Here is a 22788-nt window from a genome sequence, read left to right as displayed (position 1 = left end):
CCCCATACCGGTGCTCTATTGGGGTCTTCAGAGCAGTTCCAGGCAGCTTGGAGGTGGGAGCGCGGTGGGCAGAGGGTTTGGGGGCTCTGGACCATGGGCAAGTTCATCTTGGGACCCCCATGCCCAGCTCTGGGCACTGCTGCAGTGAGAAGGGGACCCCTCAGGGATGGGGTGATATACCCCGCACAGGGAGGTGTTTTGGCTGCGTGCTCCTCCGTGCCATATCTGGCCTTGGGGCAGGGAGCTCTCCCCTGCAGCCCTAGGCACGACCCGCCTGGGCTTCAGAGCACGGCTCTAACTGGGGCAATGGGTCCCCGCCGGGGCTGCCCGACTGCTGGCACAGGGTCAGGCTCAGAATAAACCCCTGCTGTCAGGGTGAGCAGGGTGCCCAGGGCAGAAAATATCCCTTTCCTCACCCTGGCATTTGCTCGCTGCAATTGGGCTTGGCCCACCCAGGGGGGAAACAGGAGCACGGTCCTGCAGCCTGACTGAAGGGGCTTATTTTGCACAATGAGTGTTGTCCAGCCGCAGCCTGGCCGCCCGCCTGTCCCTAGAGCCCTTCCTATGCTGAGCAGGGCCAAGTGGTCTCAGACTCCCAGTCCTGAGGGTCCCAGGATCCAAGGGACAGCAGGGCTTATACACTGTGCCATGTTTGCCATCCTGCATGCTGTCCGGGGCCCGTCTCACCTCTCCCTCTCTCCCCAGCTCAGGCTGCGGCTCCATGAGACATCGCCATGGCGTTTTCATCCCGGTTTGCGTTCTGGGAGCAGAAGGGAAGTCTCTTGCCTGTTTAGCTGCACCCCGCATTCGGGTCACACTGCCAACTTTGCCTTAGTGCCAGCACTGCCCTGGCCTCACCATAGCATGGCCATGGTCACCGATGCGGCCACGCATGCAGTGACTAACACCATCACTAACAACCCCTTTGTGAGCAGCCCCTAACACAGTGTGAGCCACCTCGGTGCTGCCAGCCAGCCCTGGAGCTCAGAGGCAGGGGAGGGTTTGGCTGCCCACCCTGCCACATACTCCTGTTTGTCCTGCTTGGCACATCCCATGGCGTGCTGCAGTGATTAGCTGGTGACACTTAAAATGTGCTGTGACACCCGTGGGGTGACGTGCAGAAAGACAGAGCCCCCATGGGAGTGGTGACGGGCTCGATGTGCCAGCTCACTCACTGCCTGCACGCATCGAGGGGACCAGGCAGGGTCCTTTCCTCTCCCACTTCTGGGGTTTGCCGTAACCAGGACATATCTCTGTGCTTCAGTCCCTGGGAAGCCTGGAAGGACACGGCCTCATCCCTGGGGCTGCAGCAGGCTGCAAATTGGGGCTGTTTCTTGCTTTCCTGCCCGCCTGGCATGGAGTGATGATCCCAATGGCTTTTCCTGGTCCCTGTGGCTTTTCTGGCAGCGAGGCCCCACAAAGGGCTGAAACAGGCTCCTCTTGTTTGTCTGACCCTCAGGTCAAGGACGAGGACAAGTCTTTAGCTGTGAAAAGACCTGGGAAGGAGGATGGGGCTGTAAGTGTTCAAGGGCAGGGGCAGGGTGGAGCTGTGCTGGGAAAGGGGCTTGCCCTTGGTGGGGACAGACCCTGCACAAGGGTTTGGGGACATCGTGGAGGGTCTGGGGACATCATATTGGGTTGTGGGCTCAGCATCCCCCTGGGGATGCTGTAGGTTGGCTGGGGAAGGGGTCTGGCTGGGAGCTGTGTTCCCATGGCAAGGCGCAGAGCGCTGGGTACCACCATATCCCAAGCTGTGGGTGAGTGCGGTGGAGGCACCGCAGCGCCGCGCCTCCACTCACACCAGTGTCATTGTGGCTGCAGTCAGAGAGCCCGAAGGATGCGGCGCCTGCACCTCCGAATCCCGAGCCCCTGAAAACTGAGCCCTCGAAAACTGAGCCCCCGAAGAGCCCGGAGCCACCCCCTGCGCAAGGGAAGAGCCCGGAGCCGGTGCTGAATGGTGCAGCCGTGAATGGGCTGGAGGGCCCGGGCACCGAGGCACAAGGGGATGATGGGCAGGGGCTGTCCCGCCGCAGGGTGGTCCGGGTGGTGCGCAAGGTGGTGCGCAAGGTCCTACCCGGGGAGGACACCGGCAGTGCCAAGGAACCAGGGCACGATGCCAAAGGTCCTGAGCCAGTGCCCCCCCCGAGGAAGGAGGAGACGGGCCGAGCACCCGTCCCACCTCCTCCTGCCCCGCCGCCTCCCCCCACCGTGCCAGCAGCCCCCGCCAAGCCGGAGCCCAAGGATGAGATCTCAGCAGGGCTCAAAACCCTCATGGCAAAGGGCAAAACCAAAGAGCACCGGCCTCGGCTCCGGCCTGGGGACAGGCAGGAGAAGTCCCCTGAGCCGGCTGGGGGGGATGCGAAGCCGTCCCTGTCCCCCGGCGCTGAAACGAAGCCGGAGCCGCTGGGGCATCCTTCAGGAGGGAAAGCAGAGCCGGCAAAGGCGTCCGCTCTGAAGCCCACTGCCCTGGAGAGGCACAAGGTACCGGTGTGTGTACACGGCGAGGGATGCTCTAACACAGCGGTGTGGGGTTGTGCTGCCCATGGTGTGAGCTCACCCGCATGGTTTGAAGTGGTTTTGGGGTGTGTGGTGCAGGGTGGGGGTCACTTTTTGGGGCAGTTGTGCGCACTGCATCCACCCCATCACAATACCCCTTGTCTCCCCTCTGGTTCATGTGGAAAAGAAGCAGCAGCCCAGCGAGAAGCGGCTGATCCCCACGAAAACTGCCCCGGCACCCCCTCAGCAGGTGTGTGTGGAAGTGGGGACCAGGGTCCCTGGGCATTGGGGGTACCTGCTGGTACCCCAACTGTGCCAGCCTCCGAGCACTGGTGGGCTGCAAGGCTGTGATAGCCCCTCTGGTGCTAACAGTGCTCTGCCTCCAGGCAGCTCCCAGCCCCGCATCCCAGCTGAGCCCGTCAGAGGAGGCACAGCGCCGGCTGGAGAGGATCTTCACCGCTACTGTAATTCCAGGGCCATTGGTGCTCGCGTGCCATCCATCTGGGATGGGGAGCCATGGCCAGCGTCCGTGCTGTGTGCTCTGTATGGGGTGACTGTACCCCTGCGCCTGGCCACCAGTATCATGGCTCCTTTCTGGGTGGCACTGGCAGTAGGGGATGGATGGCAGGGGCCCCTGGTGGGTTTGGGCCATGGGGAGCTGCAGTGCCCTGCTGGTGGCATCCGCTTGGCAGCCTGGCACTGGTGGCTGGGATGATGCCACGGTGGTAACATGGGGGCTGTGGCCGTGCCAAGGCCCTGTGGCACATCACAGTGCTTCTGCTGCTCTCTGCCTCTCACCCCTTCTCTTCTCCTTTCTCTTCTTCCTCGCTGCCGCCAGCTGGACTCTGCCGCCCCGGCACCCAGCCAGGTACCGTACCCCCGTCCTCAGGAGCCCCCTGCTTCTACCAGCGACCCCCTGCCATCCTCTGTGTGCCGCTGGGCTGGCGTCTGTGCCCGCGCCTCGTGCTGGAGCGTAAGGCTTTCCCCATCCCACTCTGCTCCGTGGTGCCAGGGTGGCCGGGGCTGGGTTCCTCTCCCCAGTGCCAGGGAGCCAGGGGTCCTGGGAGGGTGCTCTTGGCCTCAGTGGCACAGCCAGGGCGGGCAGGGGTGCAGAGCAGTGTAAAGGGGCTGAGCACCCAGCATAGCTCGTGCCAAAGCAGCCAGTGCTGACGGAGCTTACAGCAGGTTGGCACGGTGGCTTCCCAGGGCTTTGGCAACATGGCCTCATGGCCAGCATCCTTCCTGGCTCCATGTGTCCGCAGCACCATGCTGGACCTGCCACTCCACTGGTGACAGTGGTGGCTGTGGCACAGGAGCAGGCTTTGGCACAGCAGTGCTTTGCCCCCCATCGCTTACCGGCATCGCTTCCCATGCCGTCTGTGGGGCAGAGATTAACCCTTCTCGCCTTCACTGCCATCTCTCGACCTCACCAGGGTCAAGCGGATGATGCCCCGGCAGCCCCCTTTGGCGCCGTCCCTGCTGCAGCTCAGGTTTGGCTTTGGGGCTCACCCTGCTCCCAGTTGGTGGGGACATTCCTGCTGTGCTGGCAATGCCAGCCCGGCATTTCCCACACCGCGGAACTCTGCCATCACTGTGCCACGTCCTGTGTCCCTCTGTCACGTCTGAGCAGCGTCTCCCATGTCCCTAGTGTGCAGCATGCCCCACGTCCCCACAGCATGCCTGGTGTCCCTGTATCCTGGCACTTGGCTGGCATGAGTGCCTGCTCCTTGGGCTGTGGTTTGGGGGTTTGGCCCCTCCAGGCTTGCCCAAGGTGCCCATGGTGGATGTGCTCATGGGCCACTGTCGCTTCGTGTCTGTGGCAGGGCCCTGGTGGTCTCTGCAGCCCCAGGGGCAGTGGGCAGGCTGGGGTTTGCAGTGAGTTTTGGCTGCCCAGCACATGGCCCCATGGCCAGGCTGCTTCCTTCAGCCCCAGAGGCATGGGGACGGGGTGAGGTGGGAGGTGGGGCAGATGACCACAATCAGCCCACATCCCGCTGTCCCACAGGCAAAGACAGAGGAGCAGATAGCAGCCGAGGAGGCCTGGTATGAGACCGAGAAGGTGTGGCTGGTGCACAGGGATGGCTTCTCCTTGGGTGAGTCAGGAATCAGCCTGGTGCCACGGGGCCGTGGAGCACTCCCCGTCCTTCCCATGGCTGCGGTGACCCCAGGGTGCTGCTGGCACAGCCCTGCTGAGCATCCCATGCCTCTTGCAGGCAGCCAACTACGGCCGGAGGACGGCAGCCCCCTGCCCGAGGGCAAGGTGAAGGTGAAGCTGGACCACGATGGAGCCATCCTGGAGGTGGAGGAGGACGATGTGGAGAAGGTAAGGCCACAGGGTGGGGAAGAGTGGCACAACCCCTCATTTCCTACCTGATGCCCCCCTTCACCTTGCTCCAGGCAAACCCCCCCTCCTGTGACCGTGCTGAGGACCTCGCCAGCCTCCTCTACCTCAATGAGTCCAGTGTCCTGCACACGCTGCGGCAGCGCTACGGCGGCAACCTCCTGCACACCTACGCCGGCCCCACCATGGTCATCATCAACCCGCTGAGCTCCCCATCCATGTACTCCGAGAAGGTGAATCGGCTGCTGATGGGGGGGGGAAGCAGAGGGGACAGGGAGCAGGGTGCTGACCCTCGCCTGCTGTCCCCACCAGGTCATGCACATGTTCAAAGGGTGCCGCAGGGAGGACACGTCCCCGCACATCTATGCGGTGGCTCAGGCTGCCTACCGCAGCATGCTCATGAGCCGCCAGGACCAGGCTGTGGTGCTGCTGGGTGCCAGCGGCAGCGGCAAAACCACCAATTGCCAGCACCTCGTCCAATACCTCGCCACCATCGCCGGCAGCACCGGAAAGGTCTTCTCCGGTGAGTCCCTGGTGTGCTGCAGGGTCCGCGCATGCCTCTCGCTTTGTGGTCACAGCGTCCTGCTGCAGCCAGACACGTGCCACACGTTGCGCTTCCACTTTGTCACCCCGGCCCCTTTACCACGGGCGGCCGTGGCGCGGAGCATGGCACAGGAGCAGCAGCACTTGCCTGGCCGGCGGTGCTGTCTCTGGCTGCACAGCCCCTGCACCGCAGCACCCCGCTCCTCTTCCCGCAGCGGAGAAGTGGCAGGCTCTCTACACCATCCTGGAGGCTTTTGGCAATAGCAGCACCGGCATGAATGGCAACGCCACTCGCTTCTCCCAGATCATCTCTCTGGACTTCGACCAGGCTGGGCAGGTGGCATCTGCCTCTGTACAGGTGAGGGGGCCGGGGTGGCCCCCCAAGTCCATCCTTAGCAGGGCAGCTCCCCATTGTGCAGGAGCTGGTCCATCCTCCACGAGGTGTTTCCTCCTGCTCGCAGCACTTAGCAGCCAGGCATCCTTCTCTCATCTTTGTTCACACCCCAACACGCACACATCAGATATCCTCGCTGCATCAGCAGCTCTCTGCCTTCCCGACACTGTCCTGGTGTGATAACAGCAGAGCCCTTAGTTCCAGAGAGCTGCTTCTTGCTCCTGTTGTAGCAGACACCCCAGGAGAGGAGATGCTCCTGGGTTGCCTTGGTGATGTTTGCATTCGTATGGTGCCCTGCAGTGGGCAGGAGACCCTCATGTCCCTGCAGGGACCTTGGGCAGACAGTAAGAATGAGGCTGGGGTGGGCCGGGTCTTGGTGGGAGCCTTGGTGGTCCTTGGGGGTGGTTCCAACCCTTCCATTCACCAGACGCTGCTGCTGGAGAAGCTGCGTGTTGCCAAGCGCCCAGCCAACGAGGCCACCTTCAATGTCTTCTACTACCTGCTGGCCTGCGCTGACAGTGCCCTGAGGTGAGCTGGGGGGAGAGGCCATGGCCCTGGCTTGGGGGGTCTCTGGGGTCTCCCATATGGAGCCAATCTTGGTCTTTATCCCCATAGGACTGAGCTTCACTTCAACCACCTGGCAGAGAACAATGTCTTTGGCATCACTCCGCTCTCCAAGGTCACTGCTGTGGGGCTGGATGGGGGTCTATGGGGGGGGGTCATGGGGTTGCCTGGACCATTTGGTTGCAGGGGGTCAGAGCCAGGCTCCCACACTGATGGCTCCTGTTGCTTTTACAGCCAGAGGAAAAGCAGAAGGCGACCCAGCAGTTCAACAAGCTGCAAGCTGCCATGAAGGTGATGGGCATCTCCAGTGATGAGCAGAAAGCCTTCTGGCTCGTCCTCGGTGCCATTTATCACCTGGGGGCTGCCGGGGCCACAAAAGGTAACTCAGCTGCTCAGGGCTGGGAGGCATTAATGAGCCAAGGCTTGGGGCTCATGGCTGCATGGGGTCGAAGTGATCACCAGCACCTTGTAAATAGCCCCATCCTAGTGTGACTGAGCCCTGGGGGGGTGTTTGGGGCTGAGTCACTTGGGGACAGTGCCCTGCCACCCTGGGTGCTCTGGGACACCCAGTTCTGCCCCTTGGTTGGGCTGGTCCCACTGGCTGGTGGGGATTGAGCACCTGCAGACCCTGAGCTGGTCCCTGTCAAGTTGGGGGACCAGGAGGCTGGCTGGGGCTGAGGAAGTCAGGGGTACAAGTGTCCCTGTCCCCAGTGTAACATCTCTCCCCTGTCCTCCTGCAGAGCCGCTGGCAGACGGAGCCGGTAATGGGAGCCATGGGGGGCTCTGCTCCGGGTGGTGCCGTGCGGTGCTGGGTTTGGGGCTGGAATGGGGGCTTGTGATGCTGCTGGTGTGCTGGGACCAGCCCTGATCCCCAGCTGGGTCCTGGCAGCTCCATCTTTGCCTGCTGCCCCCCACCCCTGTCCTCTTGGCACCATTGTTGGTGTAGGCACCAGCACCCAGAGCTTACCAAGGGCTGCAGGGCTTGCTCTGATGGGCGCCAGCTTCACTGTTCCTCCCTGGGGGTGGTGAATTTGGCTTCATGGGGCTGCTCTTCTCCCCCTGGGGCTTTCACCTTCCCACCGTGGAAGCCCTCCTGGTGCTGCGTGCTGACAGGAGGGCCTGGGTATGGCACAACCAAAGCGGGCACCTGGAGCTGGTGGCTGTACCAGAGGAAAAAGATGAGTTGGGGATGGGAAGAGAGAGACCAGGAGGATCTCAGGGGCACAGTGTGGTGCAGTGCTGGCTCTTGGGGTGCTCCAAGGCACTAGAGGGCAGCAGGGCGCTGCTGCAGCCACGCTTGGGCAGCTCTGGAGCCTCCTCATGGGGGTCTGCTGGGGGAGGAGCCCCACATCCTGCCTGGGGGGAAGCATCCCTGCATCCTGCTCAGGGAGAGCATCCCAGCCCCAGCTCTGTGCTGCATCTCCTGGGGGTGCTCATTGCCAGCTCAGCCGCACCAGCCCCCATTTCCTTGGCTCCTTCATACTTGTACTGGGCTGGATGCATCAGCAGCTCCCCATGGCAGAGCTGGGCTGCTCCCCACCAGTGCGACTGGGGCTCGCAGGGGAAGCGCCCCCGTGCTGGCTCGCAGGGTCTCACTGCAGGGGTTCCTGGGGGAGGACCAGGCTTGGCATGTGCGTGACGTGAGGGTGTCCCCGTGCCGCGTGTGCCGGTGTTTCTAACCCTGTCTCTGTTCGCATGGTGCATGCTGCCCCTTTGCAATGCAGACGCCGACGAAGGTAAAGTCTTGTTCTCCGCGCGTCTCTAGTTTCTCCCTCCCAACTGTTGTGTCCCTGCGTGTCACCATTAACCACCTCCCACCTCACCTGCCCTTCCCCAACATCCCTGTGCTTGTGTCTGTCCTGCCCCGTTGCAGGGGGGATGCTCAGTGCATGTGGCCGAGCAGGGATGTGTCCCCATGCTGGGGCAGCTCAGAGCCCCACGCCATCACAGGCCCCAGGGTCTCTGGGTGGTGGCGCTGAGGGGTGACCCCCACTCTCTGACCCACAGCATGGCTCTGGGCTGAGCTCTGCAGAGGCACAAAGCCATTCATCCCCCATCTCCTCCAATCAGACCCCAGAACACGCTTCCCAGCCCTCCTGCATCAGCCATGTGCTCCCTCTGTGCACAGCATTCCCAGCCTATTTTGGGGCATCTGAGCCCATCCCAGGGCTGGCTGGAGGTGCCCCCCATTTGAGGGGATGCTGTGGCCCTTGCTGAGCCCCTTCTCCCCTCTTGCAGCCGGGAGGAAGCAGTTTGCACGGCACGAGTGGGCTCAGAAAGCTGCCTATCTGCTGGGCTGCAGCCTGGAGGAGCTCTCCTCCTCCATCTTCAAGCACCAGCCCAAGGGCACCCTGCAGAGATCCACCTCCTTCAGGCAGGGCCCCGACGACCCACCCCTGGGTGACAGCAGCACAGGTATGGTGAGGGATGGCTGGGACAGCCCCAGGGGACACCAGGATGGGGACACTAAGCATTGCCTTGGCCAGGTCCCAGGCTGACAGCACTGGAGTGCCTGGAGGGCATGGCAGCCGGCTTGTACTCTGAGCTCTTCACCCTCCTCATCTCCCTCCTCAACAGGTACGTGCTGGGTGACCGGGGAGGTGCGGGGGTGGCCGGACAGCACCCAGCCACCCTACCCTGTGCCTTTGTCCCCGCAGGGCACTGAAGTCAAGCCAGCACTCGGTGTGCTCGGTGACAGTGGTGGACACCCCCGGGGCACAGAACCCGGAGCTGTCAGGGCAGAGCCGAGGGGCCACCTTCGAGGAGCTGTGCCACAACTATGCCCAGGAGCGCCTGCAGCTCCTGTTCCACCAGCGCACCTTCGCCCGCGAGCTGGAGCGCTACAAGGAGGTGACAGGGACATCCCCAAGGGCTGCCACCGCCTCCTCCGCACTCTGCATGAGCGTCTTGTGGCCTTCCCCCCCCTGGTTTCTTGCCCTATGGTTGCTCTGGACCAGTCCAGCCAAAGCAGCTCTGATGATGCTCTGTGCAGCTGGGGTAATCTGGGGGTCCCATCCTGACAGTAGCTTTGCTGGCAGCTCCAGCTCCATCCTGGCAGCTTTGTTTGATAAAGTGCCAGGCTATGGGTGGTGTTGGTGGTGAAGATCATTGTCACTGCTCTATCTTTGCGTGACAGCCCAGGGGGCCCCCCCATGTGTCCTGGTCCCTCCTTGGCACCCAGCATTGTGGAGCAGTGGGACACTGGGAATGTCCTGCTTCCTTCCTACACCCCATTGAGACCAATTGCCAGTCCCTATCACTGCCTCCCCACTGCATGGTCACTGACTGAGCCTCTGTTCCCCCTCACCAGGAGAACATAGAGCTTGCCCTGGCTGATGCTGAGCCCAGCTCCTCTGGCTCTGTCGCTGCTGTAGACCAGCCCTCGCACCAGGCACTGGTAAGCACACACTGCACTTCCTTCTGGTCACATCATGGCATGATGCAGCAATGAGCAGCTTTCTTGGCCTTTTGGCAGTAGTTTGAGTTAGGAGAGGGGCTGTCCTGAATGCTTGGCTATGAGAGCACATCTGCATCAGCCCACATCCCTGGTGCATCCACTGGTGTGGTGTCCCCACTAGCTCTGGGAGCTGCCTGTGCTGCAGGCAGGAGGGTGCAGAGATCTTGGGTGATCCCTGGGGTGCACCAGTCCTCAAGGTGCTCAGGTCCCCAGGGTTTATGGGTCCTCAGGGTTCTCCAGTCCCTTGAATGCTCTGGTCCTCAGGGTACGTAGGTCCCCAAGGCGCACCAGTCCCTGGAGTGCTCCAGTCCCTGCTCGAGGAGGCTGCAGTGACTAAAGGGGGCTGCTAGCACCAGCCCTGCACTGGGTTTCAGCCCATGGGTGCCTGAGCAATGAGTTTTCCACGCCAGCCACAGGCACTGCCCAGAGTGTTGCAGACACTTTCCCTGCTGGGGCTTCATGAAGCAGGGGCCCTCTCTTTGCTGCTGACAGCAGCTGCGGTTGCATCCCAGGGTGGCCTGTGTCCCCTGTGTCACCACGGGGATGCCAGCGTGCCGGATGGGACCCAAGCACAGTGTCACCCACAGGTCCGGTCACTGGCACGCACGGACGAGGCACGGGGGCTGCTGTGGCTGCTGGAGGAGGAGGCTCTGCAGCCGGGCGGCAATGAGGACACCTTGTTGGAGCGGCTCTTTTCCTACTACGGCCCCCAGGAAGGAGGCAAGAAAGGTGAGGAGGAGCCTGGCACCATGGGGCAGTGCATCAGTGCTGGTCCCTGGGGCTGTGCCCAGCGGTGCCGTGTCTCCATACAGGTCACAATCCACTGCTCCCCAGTGACAAGCCCCGGCACTTCCTCCTGGGGCACAGCTCGGGGACCAACTGGGTTGAGTACGATGCCACGGGCTGGCTCAACTATGTCAAGCACAACCCAGCCACCCAAAATGCCTCCATCCTGCTGCAGGAGTCACAGAAGTGAGTCTGGTCCCGGGGTAGGGGGGATCACAGTGGGGTAAGAGGTGATTTAGAGGGTGACATCCCCTGTGTGCCCCACAGGAAGGTCATCAGCAGCCTGTTTGCCGGCCGTGGTGGGTCAGCACTGGTGCTGTCGGGCTCGGTGGCAGGGTTGGAAGGGGGGTCCCAGCTCGCCCTGCGCCGTGCCACCAGCATGCGCAAGACCTTCACCACCGGCGTGGCCGCCGTCAAGAAGAAGTCCCTCTGCATCCAGATCAAGCTGCAAGTGGTGAGTGAGGGGCTGCCATGGAGGGCATGGATCACTAGGTCCGGCCGGGATATCACTGCCTGTCACCGCTCACCTCCCTCTCCCACGCCTGCAGGATGCCCTCATCGACAGCATCAAGAAGTCCAAGCTGCACTTTGTGCACTGCTTCCTGCCGAAGGCGGCGGGGGGCGGCGGGGACCCCCGGGCTGGGCCGTGCCGGCGGGTGAGCGGCAGCGAGCTGGAGCTGCCCGCGGAGCACTGCGAGGCCGGGCTCATGCAGCTCGATGTGCCCCTGCTGCGCGCCCAGCTCCGCGGCTCCCGCCTGCTCGATGCCCTCCGCATGTACCGCCAAGGTGAGATGTGGCACCCTGTGGAGTGCATGTCCCATGGATGGATCCTGGATGTGTCCCCTCCGTGGGGAACCAAACCCTACCCAGGGACCCCCTTTGGCCCATCCCATTACTCCTAACCCCAGCGCATCCCCCCACTGTGGTCCTGTTCCCCCTCCCTTGTGCTGGGGACAGGCATGGCCTTAATAGGGTGTCTCCGCTGGTGCCGCCGGCTCCTGGCAGCATTCCCGCTGGCAGCCAGCCCCAGTCCCGCTGGGATGAGGGCCTCCGGGTCGTGCTCAGCAAAGCATTTATCGATGCACATGGCTGGCTGCCCAGCCAAGGTTTTACTGCCTGGGGGTTGGACCCTTTCCTGCCGCGATAGGGAATCGATGCCGCCCGGATCGATGGCCGCTGTGCCGGGGTCAGCAGCCCCATCAATACCACGTCACTAATTAAGATGTGGAGGCTCAGCACTGTGAGCATGATGCAGAAGTTGGCTGCGGCTCAGGAAGGAGCCTGTTTGCTTGCACAAGCAGCACACGTGTCCCTGCACTCCCCTGAGGCAGGATCCGGCCACTTTCTCCATGGATCCTGGCCAAAATAGCCGGAGGACACAGCCAAGGAGAACCTCCCGGGGAGGGCTGGGGTTCTCCAGCCGTGCTTGTGCCACGTGGGGTGACCCCATCAGCTCTCCCAAAAGATGGTCCCCTGCAAGTCAGGGCACATAGGGCTGCCCCCGGCCATCCCCTGGGTATCCTGGCTGCTCCTACATCCCCCTTGCTCCCACAGGGTACCCTGACCACATGGTGTTTGCGGAGTTCAGGCGGCGCTTTGACGTCCTGGCCCCTCACCTGACCAAGAAGCACGGGCGCAACTACATCGTGGTGGATGAGAAGCGGGTACGTGCCCTGTGCTGGGACCAGTGCTGCACCCAGGGGTCCTCTGCACCCCAGGATGCTGCCAGCACAGCCCTGACACCTCTCCCTCCCTGCAGGCAGTGGAGGAGCTCCTGGAGTCGTTGGACCTGGAGAAGAGCAGCTACCACATGGGTTTGAGCCGGGTATGATGACAGTGGCTGTGGGCAGGGATGGGTGGCATGGCATGGCACAGCGTGGCACGGCAGCACAAGGGCAGCACTGTTTGCTCCCACCTACGACATTCCTCTTGTCTGAGGAATAAAACCCCCGCGGCGGGACAGGACCAGAGGCTGCAGAGGGGAGAGCTGCATCCCCAGCAGCCGGTGCAGCCAAAGGGATGCCGGCACCCATCGCACCCTGCTCCCATCCCGCAGGTGTTTTTCCGGGCTGGATCGCTGGCCAGGCTGGAGGAGCAGCGGGATACGCAGACCAGCAGGAACATCACCCTCTTCCAGGCAGCTTGCAGGGGCTTCCTGGCACGGCAGCAGTTCAAGAAGAGGAAGGTTCGTCCCAGCAGCTCTCCCCTCCCAGCTCTGCTGCACAATTTCGCCTAAAATGGGCAGCGCAGCCTTTCTGCTGCCTCCTGGGCCAGCACCTCCTCCTCCCGCCTCCCCCCGCGCCCGCCCAGCCGTGGGGGGCCAAGGGGAACCGGGGGGGGGGGGCCGGGGGGAATCATCGGGCATCGCTGCGGTGGGATGGAGCAGAGCATCGGCTCCTACTTTTAATAGTAGAGAGGGTGTAAAGCAGGCATCTTGGCAGCTCCTCACGGTAAGATTAGCATTGAGGGGCTGGAAAGAATCAAACAAGATGAGCCGGGTGCAGTTAGCCCAAATGCTAACAAAGGAGAGCGTGCCAGGGTGCTGAGCACCCACCCTGCTTTGTCCCGCTGACGCCGTACCCTGTGGTGATTCCAGATCCAGGATTTGGCCATCCGGTGCGTGCAGAAGAACATCAAGAAGAACAAGGGGGTGAAGGACTGGCCCTGGTGGAAGCTCTTCACAACGGTGCGGCCCCTCATCGAGGTGCAGCTCACTGAAGACCAGATCCGTGGCAAAGACGTGGGTATCTGTGCTGGGGGATGCTGAATGGGGCAGAGAGGGGCTTGTGGGGGGGGCTGGTCCCAGGCAGGACCTCACAGTGGGGTGGGATGCAGGATCCTGTGGTGGGGTTGGGATGCAGGATGCTGTGGTGGGGTTGGGATGCAGGATCCTGTGATGGGGTTGGGATGCAGGATCCTGTGATGGATTGGGATGCAGGATCCTGTGATGGATTGGGATGCAGGATCCTGTGGTGGGGTTGGGATGCAGGATCCTGTGATGGATTGGGATGCAGGATCCTGTGGTGGGGTGGGGTGCAATAGCCCACAGCTGGGAGGGATGCAGGATCCCACAGTGGGATGGGATACTATAACCCATGGCTGGGAGGGATGCAGGACCGTGGCTGCCCCATACCCCGTCAGCGCCAGGCTGGAATTGCTCCCTCATTTGCGATCAGCATGTCATTAGCATCCCCAGAGCCGGCTGTTGCCTGAGCCCAATTACAAGATGTGGAGAATGGAAATGAAACCCTGTGCCGAGAGGCATCTGCAGGGGCCACCCCATGCTGGCAACCAGACACTGCTGCCCCTGCCGATCCCTCCCAGCACGGAGCCTGGCTCAGCTTTCACCCTCATGGGTGCCTGTGCTGGGTTCAGAGCAGGGGAGGGAAAGATGCTGGCCTGTGGTCCCCAGGCATCCTGCTGGGCCCCCTCCCTCCCCATCTGGGCTGGGTGCACCCAAAGCCTTTGTTGACCCGCCGATGAGTGGGTTTGCTCCCACCCCATCTCCCAAGGGGATGCAGGGACCCCTCTCTGTCTCTGCTGGGGCTGCCTGGTGTTTCGACACCATTTATGGGGTTGCAGTCAGCACGGCAGCGTTGGGGAATTTCCCTGCCCAGCCCTTGGCAGGGGAGCCCCCATCCTGCCCACCCAGTGCTAGGGGGGTGCTGCGGGGACCTGCCCTGCTCTGCCCCCCTCCCTCACTGCCCGCTCTGTTGCAGGAAGAGATCCAGCAGCTGAAGAGCAAGCTCGAGAAGGTGGAGAAGGAGCGAAACGAGCTGCGGCTCAACAGCGACCGCCTGGAGAGCAGGGTAGGTCCTGCCGGCACCGGGAGGGGGTGCGATGCTGTGCCCTGGCCCATGGACCCATTCCACCCCCCCGTCCCCAGATCACAGAGCTGACATCGGAGCTGACGGACGAGCGGAACACTGGAGAGTCAGCTTCCCAGCTGCTGGACGCTGAGACAGCCGAGAGGCTGCGGGCAGAGAAGGAGATGAAGGACTTGCAGGTAAGTATCCGTCTCCACAGCCACGCAGCATCTCCTTCACCCCTCAGTGCTCACCATGGCCTTGTCCCCTCTCAGGCTAAGTACGATGCTCTGAAGAAGCAGATGGAGTCGATGGAGATGGAGGTGATGGAGGCTCGGCTCATCCGGGCGGCTGAGCTCAACGGGGAGCTGGATGATGATGATTCTGGTACTGTCCTGCCTCTGGTGCTGGCTGCTGGCACACCCTGGTGCCCCGTGGTCACAGCACTGTGTCCCCCTCTCCATGGTGGCCCTGTACCACCCCATGCAGCCCCTTGGTGACCCAGTTTCCCCTTGCAGGTGGCGAATGGCGGCTGAAATACGAGCGTGCGGTGCGGGAGATCGACTTCACCAAGAAACGGCTGCAGCAGGAGCTGGAGGACAAGCTGGAGGTGGAGCAGCAGGGCAAGAGGCAGCTGGAGAGGAAGGTGAGTGGGGCTCAGCCACAGGGACCCCTTTATCCACTCAGCATGGGGATGGGCAGCTTGGAACTGAGGGTGCACATGGCCAGTGGGGACATGGTGGTATCCCAGAGCCCTCAGCACCCTGCCTGCTCCTGCCCGTAGCTGACAGACCTGCAGGCAGACAGCGAGGAGAGCCAGCGGGTGCTGCAGCAGCTGAAGAAGAAGTGCCAGCGCCTGGCTGCAGAGCTGCAGGACACCAAACTGCACCTCGAGGGCCAGCAGGGCCGGAACCACGACCTGGAGAAGAAGCAGCGGAGGTGGGGACCGCGCACTGGCGGTGCTGGGACACAGCGGGGATGGCATCCTCGCCTCTTGCAGAGTGGCATTACCATTTTAGCAGGGATTTGGGCACTCCACCAGCTCCCACTTGGCCGAGGTGTCTCCAGTGGGATCGAGCTGCCCGAGTCGGGTGTTGATTATGATCGGGATGATTCTGATGCTATTTTGGGGGGCTCAGAGCCGAGTGATCCCCCTGTGTGGGGCCGTGCACTATGGTGGAGGCTGCTCATGCTCCATGGCTGTGCTCAGCGCTCGCTCTCATCCCGTCCCCTCTCCCAGCCCTGGAGTTTGCTAACCTTATTAAGCAGCAGGGACGCTTTCATCTCATTATGGTAATGATCACACACACAAATACAGCAAGAGAATCCAATCTAATTAATTTCAATTTCCGTGGATTGGAGCCTGTGTTAATGCAGCTGTTTATTACCCAGCGCGAGCAGGAACGGGGCTTAGCTGCCGAGGTGTTTAATGCAGGTCACAAACTCAAACACACGGTTGTTTTCCAAGCCCCAAAGGCAGCAATTTCAGAACAAACCCCACTGATCCCATCCCAGGGGCACAGGGAAAAGCTGTCCCATGAGCAGTCCCCCACCAGGAGCTCCTATTCCTCTGGGTATGGCACCAGTGCCATCCCACATGGGACCATGGCACTGGGCTGCATCTGTGGAGCTGAGCTGCCACAAGAGCCCATCTCTGCTGGAGACCCCCATGTGTTGCAGCCCCTCCATGTCCTGCTCTGAGGGTGCAGTATCCTCAGATGCCTATTGCATAGCAGAGTGTCCCCATCAGCATGTACCAGCCCCGCTGTGGGTGCTGCACTCTCCATTAGCCACTGAGGGAAGGCGTTGGGAGGAGTTTCTCCAAGTGACTCCGTGCCACTGTGCTGGCAATTAAAAGCTCATCAACAGCGTGTTTCAAATGAGCAGCTGGCAACACGCTGCCCTTCTTAGTGCCTGCTGGTGTGTGATGGGGATGCTCAGCACAGTGCTGGTTCTCATAGGGCTGGGGACCCATTCCCGTGGCAGTGTGCTGAGTGCCTGTCCTGCTGTCCCCACACAGGTTTGATAGCGAGCTCTCGCAGGCACACGAGGAGGCACAACGGGAGAGGCTGCAGAGGGAGAAGCTGAGCCGCGAGAAGGACGTGTTGGTGGCCGAGGTCTTTGGCCTCAAGCAGTTGCTGGAGGTGAGTGGTCCCATGTCCTCTCCCCAGTCCCTCCTCCAGTGGGTGTCCCGGGCTCATGGTGCCCCCCTCTCTTTGCAGGACAAGGACTCAGACATCGCAGGGCTGACACAGAAGGCAGAGGCGCTGGAGGCTGAGCTGCAGGACATCTCCTCCCAGGAGTCAAAGGACGAAGCCTCCCTGGCCAAGGTGAAGAAGCAGCTGAGGGACCTGGAGGCGAAGGTCAAAGACCAGGAGGAGGAACTGGATGAGCAGGCTGGGACCATCCAGATGCTGGAGCAGGTACAGCGGGGAGGGGCGAGGTTTCTGGGTGGGGTGGTTTCATGCAGGGCTGTTATTACCTGGGATGGGCTTGCCCGGGAAGAGGAGGTGTTGGGCCAAGCATCGCTGGTGCCGACACGGCTCCTGGCCCTCCGTGCCATGGCCCGGCAGGTCACTGTGGGGCGGGAAGCCCGGCCGGCCTCAGACCGGGGGGCTTTCTGGGTGAGTGGCATCCAGGGAATGGCACTGGGGTCCCCCCATGTCCCCATTGCTCTGACCGCATCCCCCCTCCCCATTTGCAGGCCAAGCTGCGGCTGGAGATGGAGATGGAGCGGCTGCGGCAGACCCATGCCAAGGAGGTGGAGAGCCGTGACGAGGAGGTGGAGGAGATTCGGCAGTCGTGCCAGAAGAAGGTAGGGCTCGGCTGCAGCCCCTCTGCCCGTGGGTGTCCAGGATGCGTCCCTGTGCCCTGGTTGGATGCTGGGAGCTGCCAGCCGGGCACCATCACGCAGTACCCAGCTCCCACGCGTCCAGCCACAGCCCGGCTCCACTGGCCTGGCGAGTCCAACCGGTCCCTCTGCTGCCCGGGCCAGCACACGCTGGGCTTTGTGCCTGTGGTTGCGCAAACACCGTGATGATGGGGTCACCCCGAGTCCCCAGTGTGTGGGGACACACAAGAGGAAGGGGTCCCAGCCCCTTCCCATTACCCTGACCGGCTGCCTGGGCTGTCCTGCAGCTGAAGCAGATGGAGGTGCAGCTGGAGGAGGAGTATGAGGACAAGCAGAAAGTGCTGAGAGAGAAACGGGAGCTGGAGAGCAAGTTATCTGCTGTCAGTGAGCAGGTAGGGCGCAGGGTGGCTTTGGGAGCCCCATGGTGGGGTGGGCACCCCGCTGGCAGTGCCCTGGAATGATCCCCTCCTGCCCCAGGCCAACCAGCGGGACTTTGAGACGGAGAAGCGCCTGCGCCGGGACCTGAAGAGGACGAAGGCGCTGCTGGCCGATGCACAGATCATGCTGGACCACCTGAAGAACAACGCGCCCAGCAAGAGGGAGATCGCCCAGCTCAAGAACCAGGTGAGCAAACAGATCCCCCCCAGAGCCACAGCCCTTGTGGGACGTGGGGTGTCCCCATCCCTAAGCTGGGCACTGAGCCGTGTCCCTGCAGCTGGAGGAGTCGGAGTTCACGTGTGCGGCCGCCGTCAAGGCCCGCAAGTCCATGGAGGTGGAGATCGAAGACCTTCACCTGCAGATCGATGACCTCTCCAAGGCCAAGGCAGCGGTGAGTGGGGTTTGGGGTGTAATGCATCGTGATGGGATCCTACCCCACCTGCAGCCAGGGGGGCACCCAGCACCATGCGTGCTGTCAGGGTGACCCCACACCATTTGGGTGGCTTTGGGGTGGGTGCCCTGCTCTTGGGGTGCAGTGGGAGATACAAGCGGCTCCCCCCAGCTGGAGGAGCAGCTGAGCCGGCTGCAGCGGGAGAAGAACGAGGTGCAGAGTCGGCTGGAGGAGGACCAGGAGGACATGAACGAGCTGATGAAGAAGCACAAGGCGGCTGTGGCTCAGGTGAGGGGGGAACAGCAGCCACGGCACCCCCATAACTCCTCTCTTGAAGCCAGCACAATGGGGTCCCTGCTGATGGCCTCCATGTGCCCCACAGGCATCCCGGGACCTGGCGCAGATGAGCGACCTCCAGGCACAGCTGGAGGAGGTCAGCAAGGAGAAGCAGGAGCTGCAGGAGAAGGTAGGGAGCACTGACACTGGCTGGCCATGGGGATGCACCCCGAGTGAAGCCGGGGGGCACATGTGAGCACGCAGAGACCTGCTACCCACAGTATGGGGTGCCGAGCATTCCCATGGGGAGCTCTCCATTGGGATGGGAGCAGCCAGGCTGACAGCGGGGGACCAGGGAGGTTGTGGTTGAGGCTGTGTTTCCCCTGCAGCTGCAAGGTCTGCAGAGCCAGCTGGAATTCCTGGAGCAATCCATGGTGGATAAGTCGCTGGTGAGCCGGCAAGAGGCCAAGATCCGTGAGCTGGAGACCAGGCTGGAGTTCGAGCGGACGCAAGTCAAGCGCCTGGAGGTGGGTCCCGCTGTATGGAACCGGGATACACCAGGACCATGATGTGAAGCTGCCCAGGGCATCCCCTGAGCACATCCCCTTGCCAGGCCCCCCATGCTGCAGCCCTCCCCTGCTGGCAGCTGTCCCCATTCCTGCAGGGAAAGCTCCCTGCAAGTGCCGATAACAGTAATCCAGCACCCAGCCCGGCAAAGTGCTGCTCTCTTCCTTCATTGACTTAGGGAAATTATAGACTCTGCTGGCCCCGCTATATGCAGCCTGCTTTATATTCTGCCTCTGCAGCTCTGCCGGGGAGTGGAGCAGCTTAGCTCTCCTCTTAATATTTTCCAAGCTATTATTTCCCTTCCCCGCTCTCTCTGCCGGGGCCATAAATATGCAGTGGCTGGCTCAGTGGCTGGGGGAGAATGGAGCTATTTTTTCCCTACGTTACACGCTTTAATTACTTCACACACAGTTAAATCTATTTTCCCAATTCAACAAAGCCCTCGTGGTTATGCTGCCCCTTCCCTGGCCCTGGGAGGGAGGTTTCTCCTGCTTCCCTTTGAGAATGGGAATCATTGTTGTGTGAGCCTTTGGTGGGTGATGCTCTAGGGGGAAGGGTCCATGGGGGGGGGATATAGGGTGACCCCATGCCTGCTGCTCCACAGAGCCTGGCCACACGGCTGAAGGAGAACATGGAGAAGCTGACGGAGGAGCGGGATCAGCGCGCGGCTGCTGAGAACAGGGAGAAGGAGCAGAACAAGCGGCTGCAGCGGCAGCTTCGCGATGTCAAGGAGGAGATGGGCGAGCTGGCCAAGAAGGAGGCAGAGGCCAGCCGCAAGAAGCATGAGCTGGTGAGGGACCCCCAACAGGGCTGGGCAGGGGAATGGGGGGGTTTCTCCGGGGCACCCAGCTCATCCTGCTCCCTCCCTGCAGGAGATGGACCTGGAGAGCCTGGAAGCCGCCAACCAGAGCCTGCAGTCAGACCTGAAGCTGGCCTTCAAGCGCATCGGGGACCTGCAGGCCGCCATCGAGGATGAGATGGAGAGTGACAGCAATGAGGACCTCATCAACAGGTAAGAGCACCTGGGCCTGGCCCCTGTGCAAGGCACATCACCGGGGTTCACTGCTTCTCCTTGCCACTTCTGAAATGTCACTGGGACCCCTCAGCTCTGCCTGGCCCTGACAGGATGCCATCTCTCCATCCGTCCATCCATGCACCATGCACACGTGCATCCGGCCATCCATGCATCGTGCACGTATGTGTCAGTCCGTGCATCCCACCCTCCACAGCCCTCATGCAGCTTCACTCACTTGTGGAGGTGCCTGAAATGCAGCCAGGGCCGTGCTGGCTGGCTGGAATCTGCCAGGGAGCCCCAGGAGCCAGGGCAGCGCAGGCTGGCAGGAGGTCTGGGATGCTGGGATCCAGCCCAGCCTGGGACACTGGAATCCAGCCCAGGATAGAATCATGGAATCGTAAAATCGTTTGGGTTGGAAGAGACCTTTAAGGTCATGGAGTCAAAATGCTAACCTGGTGCTGCCAAGTCTACCACTAAACCATGTCCCCAAGTGCCACATCTACGCATCTGTTAAATACCTCCAGGGATGGTGATTCCACCACGTCCCTGGGCAGCCTGTTCCAGTGCTTGACAACCTTTCCAGTGGACAATTTTTTCCTAATATTCCATCTGAACCTTCGCTGGCACAACTTGAGGCCGTTTCCTCTTGTCCTAGCACTTGTTACTTGGGAGAGGAGGCTGACCCCCACCTCACTATAACCAGGTAGTTGTAGAGAGTGAGAAGGTCTCCCTAAGCCTCCTTTTCTCCAGGCCAAACACTCCCAGTTGCCTCAGCAGTTCCTCGTCAGATTGATGCTCCAGGCTCTTCACCCCCATTTTTCCCCATCCTTTTGGTCTTTTGGTTTTTCCTTTGATTTGATTTCCTTTCTTTTGTGTTTCTCCCCACCCCGACCCCCCCCCCCAACCCCTCCCAGTTTGCAGGACATGGTGGCAAAGTATCAGAAAAGAAAGAGTAAACTGTGAGGAGCTTCTCTTTCTTCCCCCCCTCCCCTAACCCCCACCTCACCCCCACGGGCAGGGGCCCCGCATGCCACTGGCCCATCTCCGCATGCCCTAACAGCACCCACAGCACGGCACATAACCGCATCCCATGCAGGGGGGACGGGATGAGCCTCCGGGATGGGGCAGGGGGGATGCTCTGCCATGGCTAATGATGAGCGCATTGATGTGGAGCAGTGATGGAGCCCCACTGCCACCCACCATTACTATCCCCACTGTGGTCGCTGCACCACGACGCAGGTCACGCTTAACTAACAGCACGGATATAAACTGTGTTTGATGTGGAGTTTAATTCTGATGGTTATAAAACCTTAGCTGCCCCCAGAGTTTGTTTTAGGGGGCTCGTTGGGGTTTGTTTTGTTGTCATTTTGTGGGTTCCTGTTTGTGTTTTTCTTCCAAGCTGAGCGTTGCCTGGATGTATTGCAGGGCAGGGAGACGCGCGCGTGATGGAGCGCAGCAAATTGCTTTGCATGTAAAGAGGAAGATTCATATACAGGGTCTATCCCAGCCTATGCTGTCTGCTGCCAGCCCCAGGCAGGGAATAAGCCCGAAGCTGGGTGGATAAAACAGCTCTTTGAGATGATATGATATGATACAATATATCCCATCCTTGGTGGGATCCGTCACCTCTCACCGACCAGCGGCAGGGTGGTTAGAGAGGGGGCCATGCTGCTTCGATTTCCTTATGGATCCTGCCAGTACTGCCATAACCCTAATGAAAGCAGTAAGCAGTTAGGTATTAAGGGAGATTTATACAGGGATGCTTTTAACGTGGAGGAATGGATTTTGCAATGCATACAGCACCTTCTTTCTAAAGGCAATCAATACGGTTACGAACGGCTGATATAAATTAGATGGTTTAAGCCAGATAGGACTTTTTTAACGCTGGGATGTAAATCAGGAGCTCCAGGCTCAGCAGGGCTGTAAATCTGCCCGCCTTGTTGGGGTCGTTTCTGTTCTGCCTGCTAAACTCCTGTTTACCCAGGGCCATCAACATTGCTCCTGCTCGCTGTAATTTTGCACTCGACGGTGGCCTATAAAACGAACCCACTTATTTCCTTCCCAGCCCCAGAGCTGGAAATCTCCCGTGTTTCTGGAGCTGTGCCCTGCCTGCTGCCCTGTGCAATGGCAGGGGGGGACACTGGGCAGAAGGTGCCGGAGCTCCTTGGATGGGCAAGGGGTGGTCTGGGGGTTTGTGCTTCATGGAGCCCCTATGCATGCACATTGGAGATGGAGCAGGGCTGTGGGATGAGGTTTTGCCCACGCCAGGGTACCCAAGCAGTGGGTGCTGGGGGGGTTCAGTGCCCACCAGCGCAATTTGCCACTTCAGCACCCAAAATCTCACTGCCCTGTGCTCACATCTTGCTTTCTCTCACCCCAACCCGCTCCTCCGGCAGTGACGGTGACTCAGACGTGGACTCGGAGCTGGAGGAGCGCGTGGATGGGGTGAAGTCCTGGCTCTCCAAGAACAAAGGCTCCTCCAAAGCACTCTCGGATGACGGCAGCCTGAAGGGCAGCAGGTGGGTGCAGGGCTGGGTAGCAGAGGACAGGGTGAGCTGTGCCAGGGGATGGACAAGGTATGGAGGGAGCACCCATGGGATGTCGCACTCGGGGTGCTGTGCTTGTGTTGCTGGTCAAGGAAGGGTTAATGTGATGACCAGCTCAGTCTCCACTGGGGACACGTCCCCCCACCCAAAGGGGCCTCCGTGGTCCCCCTCCCCATCATTCCGCCTGCTGCACCACTGTGGAGGCACATGGCCATCACAGCCCCAAGCCCGTCTGCGTCCCCAGCATTCCCAGTGATCGGCTCTATCCCTGTACATCATCCCCCTTCTCCAGGGTGGATCCTCCCCAAACCTCCCCA

General features: G+C 61.3%; 1 protein-coding gene across 3 annotated transcripts in view; it reads left to right on the top strand.

Moving 5' to 3' along the window:
- MYO18A (myosin XVIIIA) overlaps nucleotides 1-22788 on the top strand; it is a 35253-nt gene that overhangs the window by 9135 nt on the left and 3330 nt on the right. For 2 of the 3 annotated variants that reach the window (XM_080630356.1, XM_080630354.1), the window contains exons 3-40: nucleotides 4502-4589; nucleotides 4710-4819; nucleotides 4894-5070; nucleotides 5150-5360; nucleotides 5596-5738; nucleotides 6202-6302; nucleotides 6390-6453; nucleotides 6573-6717; nucleotides 8063-8074; nucleotides 8577-8753; nucleotides 8825-8915; nucleotides 8996-9188; nucleotides 9649-9735; nucleotides 10383-10524; nucleotides 10608-10767; nucleotides 10849-11035; nucleotides 11130-11367; nucleotides 12136-12245; nucleotides 12341-12406; nucleotides 12638-12766; nucleotides 13178-13321; nucleotides 14301-14390; nucleotides 14468-14587; nucleotides 14663-14774; nucleotides 14906-15033; nucleotides 15172-15326; nucleotides 16408-16531; nucleotides 16610-16810; nucleotides 17092-17202; nucleotides 17526-17630; nucleotides 17716-17862; nucleotides 17954-18067; nucleotides 18239-18355; nucleotides 18450-18533; nucleotides 18733-18870; nucleotides 19515-19700; nucleotides 19783-19922; nucleotides 22322-22444. In XM_080630356.1, coding sequence (XP_080486482.1) covers nucleotides 4502-4589; nucleotides 4710-4819; nucleotides 4894-5070; nucleotides 5150-5360; nucleotides 5596-5738; nucleotides 6202-6302; nucleotides 6390-6453; nucleotides 6573-6717; nucleotides 8063-8074; nucleotides 8577-8753; nucleotides 8825-8915; nucleotides 8996-9188; nucleotides 9649-9735; nucleotides 10383-10524; nucleotides 10608-10767; nucleotides 10849-11035; nucleotides 11130-11367; nucleotides 12136-12245; nucleotides 12341-12406; nucleotides 12638-12766; nucleotides 13178-13321; nucleotides 14301-14390; nucleotides 14468-14587; nucleotides 14663-14774; nucleotides 14906-15033; nucleotides 15172-15326; nucleotides 16408-16531; nucleotides 16610-16810; nucleotides 17092-17202; nucleotides 17526-17630; nucleotides 17716-17862; nucleotides 17954-18067; nucleotides 18239-18355; nucleotides 18450-18533; nucleotides 18733-18870; nucleotides 19515-19700; nucleotides 19783-19922; nucleotides 22322-22444 — 4970 coding nt within the window. The remainder of the gene's footprint in view (nucleotides 1-4501; nucleotides 4590-4709; nucleotides 4820-4893; nucleotides 5071-5149; nucleotides 5361-5595; nucleotides 5739-6201; nucleotides 6303-6389; nucleotides 6454-6572; nucleotides 6718-8062; nucleotides 8075-8576; nucleotides 8754-8824; nucleotides 8916-8995; nucleotides 9189-9648; nucleotides 9736-10382; nucleotides 10525-10607; nucleotides 10768-10848; nucleotides 11036-11129; nucleotides 11368-12135; nucleotides 12246-12340; nucleotides 12407-12637; nucleotides 12767-13177; nucleotides 13322-14300; nucleotides 14391-14467; nucleotides 14588-14662; nucleotides 14775-14905; nucleotides 15034-15171; nucleotides 15327-16407; nucleotides 16532-16609; nucleotides 16811-17091; nucleotides 17203-17525; nucleotides 17631-17715; nucleotides 17863-17953; nucleotides 18068-18238; nucleotides 18356-18449; nucleotides 18534-18732; nucleotides 18871-19514; nucleotides 19701-19782; nucleotides 19923-22321; nucleotides 22445-22788) is intronic. The other variant, XM_080630355.1, reaches the window with a different exon arrangement.

Source organism: Psittacula echo (genome assembly GCF_963264785.1).
Source record: "Psittacula echo genome assembly, chromosome: 15".
In the NCBI taxonomy this organism is placed as follows: domain Eukaryota; kingdom Metazoa; phylum Chordata; class Aves; order Psittaciformes; family Psittacidae; genus Psittacula; species Psittacula echo.
The sequence above is the reverse complement of the archived record's forward strand: the minus strand, read 5'-3'. Positions and strand labels throughout refer to the sequence as shown.